Source organism: Gopherus evgoodei, chromosome 9 (genome assembly GCF_007399415.2).
Source record: "Gopherus evgoodei ecotype Sinaloan lineage chromosome 9, rGopEvg1_v1.p, whole genome shotgun sequence".
Taxonomy (NCBI): domain Eukaryota; kingdom Metazoa; phylum Chordata; order Testudines; family Testudinidae; genus Gopherus; species Gopherus evgoodei.
In genome coordinates, this window is record NC_044330.1 from 60,757,529 (window position 1) to 60,772,796 (window position 15,268).

The 15,268-nt window shown below is 50.4% G+C and overlaps 1 protein-coding gene across 13 annotated transcripts in view; it reads left to right on the plus strand.

The window, feature by feature from the left end:
• HDAC8 (histone deacetylase 8) overlaps nucleotides 1-15,268 on the plus strand; it is a 99,261-nt gene that overhangs the window by 2,937 nt on the left and 81,056 nt on the right. For 9 of the 13 annotated variants that reach the window (XR_004001903.1, XM_030574637.1, XM_030574640.1 and 6 more), the window contains exons 3-4: nucleotides 11,241-11,371; nucleotides 14,444-14,585. Coding sequence is in view for 8 of the 13 variants with exons in the window: in XM_030574637.1 (XP_030430497.1) it covers nucleotides 11,241-11,371; nucleotides 14,444-14,585 (273 nt within the window). In the remaining 5 variants the exon portion in view is untranslated. Of the gene's footprint in view, nucleotides 1-8,339; nucleotides 8,375-11,240; nucleotides 11,372-14,443; nucleotides 14,586-15,268 lie in introns of those variants that run through there. The other 4 variants (XR_004001904.1, XR_004001906.1, XR_004001905.1 and 1 more) reach the window with 4 other exon arrangements.

Genomic DNA, 15,268 nt, shown 5'->3' on the forward strand with positions numbered 1-15,268 from the left:
GAATCTCTGAGCAGTGTCCAGAAATAGCATCTTAAAGGAATCCCGCTCTTCTTCAAATGCTTGTTCATGTCGATTCTATTCTAGGTGTGCGCATGTGCATAGTCATTGGAAATTTTTTCTTAGTGGTATCTGTAGGGTTGGAAGTGGTGCCCCCTTGAGTGCAGTGCTCATGCGCTGGTATAGCAGGCACCGATGACCCTACGCCCTCTCAGGGCATGGCAGATGTAGAGCGCTGCGAGTTAAACCAGCCCTTGGAGACTGCAGCAGGGAGAGCACTGCAGTGTGTTCATACTGTCAGCTGCAAGAGCACTGGCGTGGCCACATTTAAGGCACTTGCAGCGGCATTGGGAGCAGTGCATTATGGGCAGCTATCCCCCAGAGCAACTCTTCCTATTCTGGTGCTGTGGCTTGTGGGAAGGGGGCAGCGGGATGCGGGACATTCTGGGGCCTGTCCCAATGCCCTGTGATGCATCGCTTCTCATCCCAGCAATCGCTGTGCTTCTGTCCACATTTGGCACATTTTCAATGTTTTTTGTACTGTGTGCTCTGTCTTCCCTTTTGGCATGTGGAAATGGATCTCGAACTGCTGAGGAATATGCTGAGGGGTCTTGCCAGCACGTCACAAATTGCAGTCAAGTTAATCTGTAAGCTGCTAAGCGACAGTGAGGAGTCCAACGATGATGTCAACTCACATAATGCTTACAGCATGAGATTGCCTGTGACATTCACAGACATGCTCACCAAAGTGGAACGCCGCTTTTGGACTCGGGGAAACAAGCACTGAGTGGTGGGATCACATCATCATGCAAGTCTGGGATGATGAATGGTGGCTGCAGAACTTTTGGATGAGAAAAGCCACTTTCATGGGACTGTGTGCTGAGCTTGCCCCCACTGTGCGGCGCAAGGATACGAGACTGAGAGCTGCCCTGATGGTGGAGAAGCGGGTGGTGGTTTGTGCAGCTACAGTGGGCTGGGTGGTGAAGCTACAGATGTTGAAGGCAGCTGATGACAATAATAACCCGGATGTTGGGGAAAGTGGGTTGGCAGTGACATGGAGGCACAAGGGAAAGAGTTTTGAGACAAGGGCTGCAGAGGGGGGAGTGGGCGCGGACGTGCTCTACCTGCATTGCTACGAGCGCCTGTATCGAGTCCGCTTGGCTCTCCATGATGCTTAGCAGCCGCTCCATGCTTTGGTGCCAGCTATCCGCATTCTGCTGGCGGATCCTCCTTTCGCTCTCCTGCCACGCCTGCACTTTTTGATTTTCATTAAGGGACTGCTGCATGACTTCATGCAGCACATCCTCTTTGCTTCTTCTTGGATGCTTCCTGATTCTTTGGAGTCTTTCAGCCAGTGATGATAAGGATGGCTGGGATCTCAAGTTTGCACCTGTAAAGCCAAAATGAAACACTTAAGAGGTAGCATTGTTCACGCCAGACAGAGCAATGATTTGGCCGTACTTAAAGACAAGCACAGTGTACACAATAGTAGAAATTGCCTGTCCCAAAGCAAGCGCACATAATCCACAGGAGCCCCAGAATGGTGAGTAAGCACAGGGGCAAGGGGGACTGATTGTTTCACAGCTTACTGTCCTCTGGGGTTCTGTGCCTTGGGGAGAGCCAACAACTGCAGGGAGCCCCTATACTCAACACTGTCCCCACATTTTCCACAGGATGAATTGGTCCTGGAAGATATCTTGCTGCTAAGGGTGACCTGGGAAGCAAGGGAGGGTCTTCTGCTACAATGCAGCTTCCGCCCTGGCCCCTGTGCAGTATGCCTGTGTGCAGCAGTGGTCCCCCCGCCTGTCACGGCACAGTGGTGTGGACATGTTAGCATTACTGGGATGAGGAGCATAGGAGCTCTGCCAAGGAGCCTGTGCAAGCAGATTGCCCAGCTTCTGCATGAGACCTTTTGAAGAGATCACTGAGGCCAATTACCGCGACGGGAGAGAGCACATCACCGACCTATTTCGCATCTAGGCATGCATGCAGTCCTAACCCTCCTTGCCCCAAGAGCCCTCACCAAAAAACTTCCTTCCCAAAATAAAAGCCGCTTACCAGGCACCTCCTCTAGTGTTTGTTCTTCCCCAAGCACCATCCACTGCAACTGGCTACCTTCCTCCTGGCTTGAAAACAGCTCCTGGCTGCATGCATCTGGGGATGCCGGGCTGTCTCCCTCGCTCCTGCTTTCCTCCTTGTTGAACTGGGCTCTGAAGTGTCCATGGTGGTTTTAGGAGTGGAGGTGGGGTCACCCCCAAGAATTGCATCCAGCTCTTTGTAGAAACGGCAGATTGCACAGGCATTACCAGAGCGGCAGTTGCCTCGTGCGCTTTGCGGTACGCATTCCACAGCTCCTTTACTTTAACCCTGCACTGCAGTGCGTCCTGGTCATGGCCCTTTTCCATCATGTCCCTTGTGTCAGAGAAAAAGAGTTCTCACTCTCTGGTTGGGTGTAGCAAATGAGATACTTTATTATCTCTAGAAATTGCATGGACGGAGAGAGCTAAACAGGTCTCTCTCCAGGTAAACAGTTACAGCAAGCATTTATACCTTTTGTTACATGCAATAATAAGCAACAGCTGCATTTTGTTTATACATAGGTCATCTTGATATCTTATTTTTCTCACTTCTATTTAGACTATAGTCCACATTCCATATCTAATGCAAAGTTGCAACAACTTCTCACACAGTTCTTTCCCATTCGCCTCACACAATCCTCACTTCTACAAGTCTTGCGTTATTAGCGTAACAGCTAGCCTGACTCTTGCTCACAGAAGCGACTGTTTGCATTGAAGTCCCCTTCAAATCCCTGTTAGTTCTTGCTTTACTTCCACACTTGATATCTGCCCGAAGGTGGTATAATTCCTGCGACTGGAGCACAGCTGGGACTGGACAGCTTCCTCCCCCCCCCCCCCAAACACTGATGAGACCCAGCACCTTGCCATTGTTCCATACTGGGGATCGCCTGGTGTGTGGAGGCGTGGTCACATGGAAAGATTCGCTGAGATCATTCCACATCTGGCTGAGCAAACAGGAAGGGGATTTTCAAAATTCCCAGTGAATTTAAAGGGCAGATCTGACAGTTCATCACCTGAGGTCAGAGCAGTAGAGTTCAAAGTGATGACTAGAGTGGCTAGACAAAGCATGGTGGGACACTTCTGGAGGCCAATCAGAGCGCATTAATAGACCAGGGTATCCACACTGGTGGCGCTCCAGGCGGAGCGCAGCAAGTATTATGCCTCTCATGGAGGTAGATTACCAGGAGCGCTCCAGCAGTGGAGTCCTGGTGCTCTGCATGCCTTGTCAGTGTGTACGCATCATGAGTTAGGGTGCTCGGAGCTGTTTTAATGCACTCTAACTCGAAAGTGTATCCAAGCCCGTAGTTCCTTCTTAGTGCCTGTGGTGATTAGTTGGAGTGCCTTTCCTTGCATTGCAAGGGCTAGCGGTTTTCGTCTTACTGACTTCGAGCCTTAGGGCCTTGTAAATAGTTAGTTTATAGTAGTTAGTGTTAAGTAGTTGTTAAGTGTATTAATAGTTAGCAGTTAAAGTCCCAGCGGGGACTTCACCCCAGGTAAGCCTTTCATGGACTGCAACAAGCCTATGCTTGTGAGTGACCCCCATAGCAGCTGCCTCGAGTGCCTGGGGGAATTACACGATAGAGATAAGTGCCAAATTTGTAAAAATTTGCACTCTCTCCTGGAGAAAGAGCGGGCTTTTCATTTACCGGTTCTCTTCATGGAGCCTGCCCTTCGTCTGGCTTCCATGCCATCCCACCAGGACTCACTGAGTGCCTTGGTGTGCTCCCGGGCACTGGGTTCTGTCCAGCACCATTCCCCGTCGCCCGTGCCAAAAAAGAAGGCCAGGAAGCATGACTACCTGGCATCAGGCAAGAAGGGATATGGGTCATTGGACAAGAGACCCACTTCGAGCCACACGGCCACTCTGAAGCCTCACGCTTGTGCCTCCCTTAGCCCCTTGAAAGATCCACCACCAACTCCTGGGAGCGGCATGGGACCTAAACCCCCAGATGGTACCGACGCCTTCACAAGCTATCCTGGGGCTGAGAGAGCAGAGGCTTCTGCCTGCGCCGCCAATGCATCACGTGTCTCAGAAACCAGTAAAGGCTCCCTATGAGGGCAAGCCAGCTGCTAAGACCCCTTGGGGTAGTAGAGCACTGCCGATCCCTCAAGATGAAGCACTGCTCTCCACCTCCATGCCACATGTCACCGGAATCACAGCCCAGACTCTCTGGGGCTCGCCCTAGGTCACGGTACTGATAGCAGTCCCCACCATCTCAGCATGGATCGCCTAGAGGAAGACGGTGGTCTCTGTATGACCAGCACTGTTTGCCCTCCCACCAGTTGTCTTTGGCTCAGGTTCTGGTCACCTGCCTTGTGGGAGTGTTCCCTATCGCGTTTCTGGTTCCCCTGGCACCGGTCCCCTTGATATCGGCACTGATCCCCTCGCTCCAGGCATTGGTCTCCGACAGTGACAGTCAGCAAACAAACTCAGGCGTTAATGGCCCCACCGTGGTCACCGGAAGGGGATTCCTCTGGCACAGAATCTCAGTTCAGCCCCTCGCCTAGACTGCACCAGTGCAAGTGGACACCCTAGGCAGCATGGCCAGTGGCCAGGACAGTGGCTTTACTGGAGCACGTGGGGAGTACCAGTTATGTCATTGCCCCCTTCACACTGCTCATCAGCAACTGCCTCAGAGCAACAGCTGGTGGCACCAATGGCACCAGGCTTGGTGCATGAGGCACTACTCAGAGGTTGAGGCAGAGGAAGCTGCACCAACCCCTAAGCCTCTCTCCCCCAGTGGTGCAATCGTCATCTTCGTCCCCAGATGAGGCTGTTGCGGGACCCTCGAGGGCCAGCCCACCAGATGATTTTAAAGAACACCAGGCCCTGCTTTGTCGGCTGGCTGAGAACTTGGACCTGAAGGTGGAGAAAATGGCTGAGCAGGTGGACATCTTTTTTTGATGTCCTGTCAGCCTCTACCCCAGTCCGTATCGCACTGCCAGTGCATGACGGTGTCCTCGAGCTTGCCAGGCTCCTCCGGCAAACCTTTTTACCCATCCCTCCCACCTCAAAAAAGGGCCAAAAAGAAATACTTTGTCTCTGCCAAAGAATCTGAATACCTTTACACTCACTATCCTCCGGACTCGCTGGTGGCCTCCGCGGCCAGTGAAAAAGATAAACAAGGTCATACCAGCTTGACCCCTCCCCTCACTACCCCCCCCAAAAAAAAATTAGTGAGACCAAAAGATTGGACTTGTTCAGAAGAAAAATTCATTAGACTGCTAGCCTGCAATTCCGGGTGGCAAACCATCAGGCCCTCCTAGGGAGATAAAATTTTAATTTATGGGACTGCCTCTGTAAGTTCAGAGTCCCTCTCGTTGGGCTTGGGCCAGGAATTTGGCACCCTGGTGGAGGAGGGTACTCCCTCCGGATGATGTGGGACGTGGCTGACTCCACAGCTAGGGAGGTAATGTCGGCGGTGGTTACGAGGCAGACCTTGCTACAAGACCTCCCATTTGATGATGTTGATCTTTTCTCAGAACAGAAGGATGTGAGGCTTCATGGGTTGAAGGACTTCGGGCCACCCTTCACTTGTTGGGCATACATACACCACAGCCTGCGAGAAAGTAGTTCCAGCCATCTAGGCCTTGGCAACCTTGTACAGGGTCTGCAAGAAGAAGGGAAAGAGATGTTTAATTTCAGTGACCGTGACCCTTCCTCTTCCCGCTCACTTGTGCAGCCCGGCCCAGCAAAATACCCTTGAGAGCCAGAAGCACTCATTTTCAGCATGCGGTTGAGAGCGATGCACCAGTCACCTCCCAGGATCCATCTTGCTTTCCTCAACCATCTTTTGTCCCTTCTGTTCAGCCTGGTCCCGAGTCACCTCGGATGGTTGGGTGCTGGAGATAGTGTCTTAAGGTTACACCCTGCTGTTTTTGGCTGCTCCTCCCTTCCACTCCCCGTCCTTCCTGTCCCTCTTCAGGGACCCTTCACATGAGCAACTCCTCGTTCAAGAGGGGCAGTGGAGGACGTCCCTCGGAACATGACAGGGAAAGATTCTAGTCCTGTTATTTCCTAATCCTGAAAGCAAAAAGGGGCTTCAGACCCATTTTGGATGTGTGATGCCTCAGCAATTTTCTCAAGAAGTTGAAGTTTCTTGTGGTCTCCTTGACCTCCACCATCCTCTCCCTGGATCCAGGAGACTGGTGAGTTGCTCTTGACTTGAAGGATGCATATTTCCATATTCAAGGTCACAGATGTTTCCTCCATTTCATAGTGGGGAAATGCCATTTCCAATTTATGGCACTCCCCTTTTGGCCTCCCAGCAGCTCCAAGGGTCTTCACAAAATGTATGGCGCCAGTGGCCAATTACCTAAGACGTTGAGGGGTCCAGGTCTTCCCATATCTCAACGATCTGGCTCGTCAAGGGCAGGTCTTGGGAACAATTGCAGAGCAGCCTCGATCTGGTGCTTTCCACCTGCCACAATCTGGGCCTGTTGATAAACGAGAAAAAATCCAACTTGAGGCCAGTCCAATGCATGGAATTTATTGGGATGGTTTCAATTCCACACGAGCCAGAGCCTTCCTTCCAGAGGCATGCATGATCTCCCATGCGAAGAACCACCTGCTCACCATGGCTCACACCTGCCTGCAGTTGTTGGGCCACATGGCCACCTGTACATACGTGGTCAGTCATGCCTGGCTCTACCTCTGACCTCTTTAAGCTTGGCTGGTGTTGGTTTACGCCCCCAACAGACACAACATACACTGGGTAATCAGGGTGCCGGATCACATCCTGTCATCCCTGAAGTGGTGGTTGAACCCTGGGTTGGTGTTGGAGGGTGTTTCCCTTCATGGCCCCATCCCTGACCCTGGTTTCAGATGCTTCTGACCTCGACTGGGGAGCTCACCTGGGCAAGCTCAGCACTCAAGGCCGCTAGCTGTGGGACAGTCTTGCCCTTCATATCAATGTTAGGGAGCTAAGGGCGGTTCGCCTGGCCTGTCAGGCTTTCTTGCCCCACCTGAGGTGCAAGGTGTTGCAGGTCCTTATGGAAAATACTGCCGCAATGTATTACATCAACAGGCAGGGCAGAGCCAGGTTGTCAGCTCTTTGCCAAGAAGCTTTCATCCTTTGGGACTTCTGTGTGCGGCATGCCATTCATCTGGTAGCTGGGCCCAGGACCAAAAATGTGCTAGCAGATTGCCTCAGTGGGACCTTCTTGTATCACCATGAGTGGTCGCTCCATCTGGAAGCAGCTAGTATTATCTTCCAAAAGTGGGGAACTCCCCAGGTGGACTTGTTTGTGTCCTGCTAGAACAGGAAATGCTATATGTTCTATTCGCTCCAGGGATGGACAGGGGTTCCATGTCAGATATTTTCCTGCTCCTGTGGTCGGGAGCCCTGATGTATGCCTTCCCGCCAGTGCCATGGATCCACAGAGTCCTTGTGAAGATCAAACAGGACAGGGCGAAGGTTATTCTGATAGCTCCCGAGTGGCCTTGCCAGCACTGATTTGGCCACTGCTACTCCCTCTTTGTCCAGCTCTGCTGTCCCAGGAGCACGACAATTTCCTGCATCCAAACCTAGAGGTGTTGCACTTGACAGCATGGCTACTGCATGGCTGAATGCGGAAGAGTGGGAATGCTTGACCCAGCTGCAACAGGTCTTGCTGGGTAGCAGAATGCCCTCCACCAGAGCAACTTACCTGGCAAAGTGGAAAAGATTCACATACTGTGCTTTGGATTGGCGGGTCTGTGCCAAACAGGCCTTGCTGCAGGTGATCCTGGATTACCATCTGCACCTCAAATTTCAGGGTGTGACACTGTATCTCAGGGGAACACCCTGCACCCCCATGTTCATCCTTATAATATGATTGTGTGGTATCCAATGCAAAGTTGTCATGTCGGGTGTCTTTGGAAGGCTCATGATGTTGTTATAGTAATGTTATAGATTGTAATTTCATGTATATAGTTATGAGGCTGAAAATGTGTCCTCATGGCTTAAAACAAGCCCAAACAAAACTCTCCAGGAACAGAGGGGCAGTATGGGACAAGCCTAGCCCAGCCTCATAGAAATAAAGGACACTGGCTTAGGCAACAACAAAGGATCTGTTGGACTCTTGAGTGAGTCACCCCCCCGCTTCCTTTGGTCAGTTTGGGACTAGGATGCGGTAATGCTCACCTAACCCTGAAGGAGGAGGAGGTCAAAGCCAAGGGGGAAGAAAGAACGTGATAAAAGGGAGAGACGTTTGCCATACTCTCTCTCTTCCACTTCCATCTACAGATACCACCACCAAGCGACTGAAGCGCTGATCAAAGGAGAGAGCCTGGCTGAAGGGCAACTAGCCAGCCTGTGGTGAGAAGCATCTTAGTTTGTAAGATTACTGAAAGTGTTAAGATCAACTTAGAATGTGTTTTTTACTTTTATTTCATTTGATCAAATCTGACTTCTTGTGCTTTTAAGGCAAAAATCTCTGGCCACGCATGTGGTCGTGCGCACAGCTAGAATAGAAGGGACAACAGTTATGAAAGGTTGGTAGCTGTTTTTTCCTCTTGCCCGATGGGGTGATGCCTAGAAATTCCCGAGTGGAAGTTTTGGGGCAGAAAAGGTGGTGGCGGCAGCCAGTATCACAGTTCCAGGGCTAGCTGCATATTTGTCCCTTCTCTAGTCACACAGGTGACATGCCCTGTGTCTTCAGCTCTCTCTGGGTGGAACCCCATGATTCTCCCACTCTTAGGTTAAGTGCCTTGTGTATCAACTGAGGTTGCTCCACAGATCCAACGAGGTTTAGCTACTTGAGTCTTCTCGTTGGCTGCTTTGACCCATGGTGAGTACAGTGACACACAGCAGCCTTCTTAGAACAAAGTAGTGTTTAATCTCAACAGTAGGAACAAAGCATAACCAACACAGGCACTGACTTCTAACTGTCCTCAACTCCTACTCTGCCCCTGCTCCCCCAGCGCCTCCTTCAGGCTGTGAAATAGCTGATCATGGAAGGCATTGGGAAAGAGGGGGGGAGTTGATTGGCAGAGCCACTGCCAGGCAGGAGTAGGGGGTAGGGAGGGGAGTTTGGCTGCTGGTGGGTGCTAAACACCCACTAACTTTTTTTCCGTTGGTGCTCCAGGGCTGGAGCACCCACAGAGTCAGCACCTATGATGATAACCATAGAAAGGAGTTTTAAACACGTAAAAAATCTATGGTCACACATATCCCTCTTACTGTAGATGTAGGTACTGGTAGGCCTTGCTTATCCTAGACCTTCCCATCTCTGGGTCCAGCGGTTCAGCCTACTCCTCTGCCTCATTCTCTCCTGTTCTTCCAGGACTATTCTTTGTTCCAGTTTTTCCTACGGGGGATCCCTTCCTGTAGTTTCCAGACTGTTGAAGTCTGCCTGGTGTCAGACTTTAAAGTGATTGACATCTGCATTGTCCTTTCTGATGCTCTTGTCCCCTTTTCTTGTTATGTGCAAGCAACTCCTGCTTGAATGAATCCCTTGTTATCCTATAACAAACAATACAATAATAGATCGAACAGTATGATATTCATAAAATTTTACAGGTGCTCCCTGGTCTTTTAGACATGATTTATGTTCTCTAAGCCAAGGGGCCAATTCATCATTAAAAACAGGAGAGCAGCTGGGGAGACTGGAGGCAGGAGTGACTTTGCTTCCTCCAGGAGCGCTGACCAAACACAGAGACTCACAATGGGGCAGGGGGTGAGATAAGATTGAGGAGGGGTGCGTTCAGGAGTTTTGCTGTTTTCCATTGATCTGTAACTCTTGTGCTTTGTAACAGTAAAGTGTGTGTGTGTGTGGTGGGGGAGGGTAATGTATTCTTTTGCTAAGCCTGGATTTCCTTGCTTTATTGTGATGTTGCCCCTGAAGGGGTTAACTAAAAAGCAGAGCTCCCATAGCCAGGTGGACTCCTTGGAATTTGTCTAAACAACTAGGGATTCAGGAAGGTTTTGAAACTGATTCTGGAGTCTGGGGGGCCAGACTATAGGGTTCTACTGCCCAAGAGGGGTGTTTCTGCACTGGGGAGTGCACCTGAAAGACAGGAGCGGCGCCAGGGTTTTTGGCGCCCTAGGCAGGGGTCCTTCCGTGCTCCCGGTTGGCTGCAATTTGGCGGTGGTGGGGGGTCCTTCTGCGCTCCCGGTCTTCGGGGCACTTTGGCGGGTCCTGGAGCGAGTGAAGGATCCACCGCAGAATTGCCATCGAAGACCCGGAGCGTGGAAGGACCCCCCACCGCCGAATTGCTGCCGAGGGCCGCAAAATGCCGCCCCACCCCCCATCCTGGTGCCCTAGGCGACCACCTAGGTCGCCTAAATGGAAGCGCCAGCCCTGCTGAAAGACAGAGCTCCGACCAGAAACCTGTCACTCTCCAGTCCCAGGGGCTTAGCAGCATATGGCATCCAGAGATTGGATCCCATCATAATGGACTGGTGTCCATTCAGAGAGTGGGACTAGACCAGGCTGTGACACACAGGTGTTATCATGGGTGGTGAGTATCATAGGCAGGGGGAGGCTGTGCCTCCCCAAACAGCCTAGTGTGGCTCCGCCTCCAAGCCAGGCCCCATCCTGCGGTTCCCAGCACTCTGCCCGGGCTGGCTGGCCTGCCTCACACAGGGACTCAGGGTGGCTGCTGCTGGGGTCGTGCTGCCTGGCGCACTGTGGGTGGCTGCAGCCGTGCCATCTGGGGCTGGCGCCCAGGGGCTGGAGCTGCTGCGGCTGGGCCCCCCGGTGCGCTGGGGCTGGGGGCCATGGTGGAGGTGGTCTGGGCTCCTGAGGGGGAAGGGGGAAAGAGGGGAGTGGGAGAGGGGGACTGACCGCCCATGGGTGTTACCTATCTGTGTATGTGACCAAAATGATTGGATCTGTAGTCAGCCAAACTCAGAACAGCATCAAATAAAAGTAAAAATAGAAATGGAATCCAAACAAGGGCAAAAGATTAATTGCACAGTAATCTGAAGCCAGTGCTTGCAAGTGCTCCACATCAAAGGCAACCATGATAATGTTGCCTCACACCCATTAAAATCAGTGGCCCAGCTCAGAGCAGGAGGCTTTTTTCAGTAGAATGGCAACCTTTGCTGTGAGTGTTGTGTCCTGTGTATTTTAATAACGTAAGTTAATTTGAGATCCCTAACCTGAGGAACTTCCAGTCAAGCAGTTCCCGCTATGCCTCGTGAATCTGCCTTACTGCTCTTGTTCCATCTGTCTTGCTAGGATAGTCAAGCCCAAAGTGGCTTCCATGGAGGAGATGGCAAGCTTTCACACTGATGCCTATCTGCAGCACCTCCAGAAAGTCAGCGAGGAGGGGGATGATGACCACCCAGAGTCTGTGGAGTATGGACTAGGTAAGGAGCCTTTTTAAGCAAAGATGAATGGAAGATGGTTGTGTTTGTTTTGAGGTTGGAGTCTTGCACATTTTCCAGAAGGAGCCAGCAAAGATTTTCTCATTTTTCAGCCTTTTAAACAAAGTCCATTTCTGCTCTAAGTGACTGTAAAAATGGGCTATTCTTACTGCACAGATCTTCTCCCTGTGTTAATTGGCAGAACTACTAGCTTTCCCAGTGCAAACCTTTCTAAAAACTGCTCCTTTTAACCTAGAAGAGGCAGCACAGCTTTGCGAGAGGGAGCTAGATTCTGTACTGACTCATGCATCATTATCATAAAGCTAATGGAGTCTCACTTTGAGAATCTATATTACTGCAGCCCAGCGTGACAAGGAATGATTCCAGCATTGCTCTTAGATCACTGAGTGAGTTGGCAGGCTGATTGCTAGACACAAAACAATGGTTTACTTGGAAACCAAGTGCATTTGATCTGATGTGTCTACACAGCCTGCGGCAGCAAGCCTCCCAGCCTGAGTCAACAGACTTTGGTTGGTGAGTGGGGTTTGTGCTAGTGCTCTAAATACAGCTGCATAGACAATGCTTTGAAGTTGCAGCCTGGGCTCTGAAACCTAGGGAGGGGGATGTCTATATAGCTATTTTTAGAGCTCTAGTGAGTCCTGTTAACATGGGCTGGGAGGCATGCTGCTGCAGACTGTGTAGACATACTCCCCAAGATGATAAAGATGGAGTCCCAAGAGACATTTTAACAAGGCCGCTTTCAGAGTAGAACTGTTCTTCAGTGGCCATGGCTGAACAAAGAGTGACTTAAACCTTGTCTAGACTGCACATAGGTCCTGATTCTAGTCATTGGTATAACTCCATCCGTATACCTCTAGTGTGGATGTGCAAAGCTGCTATTTGAACTGCTGGAGCCTATGTATCCGACGAAGTGGGTATTCACCAATGAAAGCTCATGCTCCAATACGTCTGTTAGTCTATAAGGTACCACAGGACTCTTTGCTGCTTTTACAGAGCCAGACTAACATGGCTACCCCTCTGATACTGGAGCTTATGGGTTTCTTGGGGGTAGGAGAGGGTATTACACAATGATCATCATGCAGAACTTGCAGTGTTCCTGGGATCTGAGGCTTCACTTTTAGTTTCAAACAGGCAGAGGGCACCAGAGAGTGGTCCATGGTGTAACCTGTTCCAGTGTTTCTTAAGAGGTCTGGAAGCCAGGCTTCCTGAACCAGTGATGCAAAGGGGGTGGGTGTGAGGTGGTGTCTTCCTCCTCCTCCTCCTCCGTGGAGCATTAACTTGAAAACCTAATGATGGCTACTTAATTGCCAATGCCATTAACTCCTTCTCTGCTGCTCAGTATGATTCTTGGGTGTTGGATTCTCCACTGGATGTCTTGACATGTCCTGATGTTCCAGGCGTTTGAAAAGCCATTTGATAGGAAGCAGCCACTCAAACCCATGTACCTTGCATCAGCAGAAGAGGCAGATGTCCAACAAGCTGGGACTGGCCTTGATTTTAGCTCCAGCATATGCAAGCAGAAATCACGGAAATAACAGGAGCTCAGTGGGCTCCAACCAAGTACTGTAGCGTTGTGCTCTGTAGTGGATTTATACTGCTCACTTGCCTGCCATGGCACTTGCAGCTGCTCCTTGAAGTCAGCACTCTGGAGGGCTTTAGCATTTCCAGCTGCACAGTGAGAGGTGAAGTTTGTCATCCAACATCAATGTGGGATGGCCGGGAAAAGTTCATGACGCTCGCGTCTTCAGGAACGCTACTCTGTTTAAATGGCTGCAGCAAGGGAATTACTTCCCAGACCAAAAAATAACAGTTGGGGAGGTTTAGGTTGGATATTAAGAAAAACTTTTTCACTCAGAGAGTGGTGAAGCACTGGAATGGGTTACCTAGGGAGATGGTGGAATCTCCTTCCTTAGTGGTTTTTAAGGTCAGGCTTGACAAAGCTGTGGCTGGGATGATTTGGTTGGGAATTGGTCCTGCTTTGAGCAGGGGGTTGGACTAGATGACCTCCTGAGGTCCCTTCCAACCCTGATATTCTATGATTCTATCTTTGTGTGGGACAGTGGGAGACGCTGCCTTCTTCTTGATGTTACACTGATCCCGACTGCAGAGTCCTGAGTTCTGCACAAAACACCCAAGGCTCTTCCAAGGCAACAGGTTTAATTCTAGAAACTGGTCCTGGAATTCTGTGCTGCTCTGAGGGTCTGTCCGCAGTGCATTAGAAGTGTGACTGCAGCACATAGTTGAAATAGCTTTGATCTAGCAAGCTCCAATAACAGTAGCAGTGAAGCCAGGGCAGCATGTGTGGCAGCACAGGCTTTGGAAGCCCTCTTGAGTGAGTAACCTGTGCTGCCGCAGCTCACCGCTATTGTTTGAGCTAGCAAGAGCAAAACTAGCTTGACATGCTGCTGCCATATCTCTGATTGCAGTGAAGACATACCCTGAGATTTTGGATATGCCTGGAAAGGTCTCCAATGCGTGGGGTGATGCTGGAGGTGAGAGAGTAGGTTATGTTCTCGGTCCGCATCCACTGAGTTCTCATGATAGTGTTCAAGTGTAGAAGGGCTCTGCTTCTGGAGACTAAGGATGTGCTGTGTGGCTGTTGGATGGGTAGAGGGGTTGCAGGTACTGCGTGTGAAAGAGGGGAATAGAGCAGAGCAACCCAATATATCTGGTAACTGAACCAGTGTGTGTGGTGCAAATGGGCTAACTGACCGGGCACCTGCTTGTTACTGAGCCAGGAGGGGTCCATACAACCCCTGAGTATTCTTAGTCTGAGAAAGCCATTTGGCTTTTAATTCTTTTTCCTGTGGAGCAGAGTCCAAAGAAGCCCACCTTGGAAAGCCAGAGGGTGGCATCTTCCACATGGACCATGCTCAAAGGAGGTCAGTCCCCTTGCCAGCAGCTTCACTTTGGCTTCCTACAGTAGCCAGAATAGGAAGCCAGAACTGTAACTAAAGTTAAATATAGTTCCCTGGTGTACTTCCACTAGGAATGCAGTGATGTTCCCACTGAAGTCTTCTGTCCTGAGTGACGCTCTCTGGTTCTTACCCCTAGGTTATGACTGTCCAGCCACTGAAGGTATTTTTAACTATGCAGCAGCTGTAGGAGGGGCCAGCATCACAGCAGCCCAGTGTCTGATGGACGGCAAGTGCAAGGTAGCGATTAACTGGCCTGGAGGGTGGCATCATGCAAAGAAGTAAGAAGAAAACCTGTTACCTTGTGCTTTCCAACCTGGTATCTGAATCGAGCCTGATAGCTCCTAGCTTTCCACACAGACCATCAGAGCAAGGAGTAACAATAGCATCCGAAGAGACCAATACAAATGAATTGGGAATTTTTAGGAGGTGGGGAGGAGGATGGGTGGGTTGAAAGACAAGAGGCAGCTGGGGAAGAAGTGGTGTGTAGTGCAGAGGCAGGACTCTTGGCTCCGAATTATCTAAGTTCTGGCTCTACCATGGGCTTTGCTGTGTGACGTAGACCACTCACTTAACTTCTCTATGCCTCAGTTTCTCATAGTACCTCATGTACTTCATAGGGGTGTTGCGAGGCTTAATGCTAGTAAAGTACTTTGAGATAGAAGTGCAAACTGCTGGTGTGTTGCCAAGCACCGAAGAGAATCGAAACCTGGAGACATACGAAGTATTTAAGAAGAGATGAGGTGAAATAGAATTGAATCTTCATATTCTTTCCTATGCTCTGAAAGTATCTGTTAGATCTGTATTGTAATATCTGAGATAGGGCAGAAATGTACTGTCAATAGCAATATTTCAGAGCAGCAGGAGAGGAGATGGGAACTTTGCCCCTAAGATGCTCTCATTCCCAGGAGGTCACAGGACTAAAAATGTTTATAAAGTTAGCTGTGGCTTGTACCCTTATTGC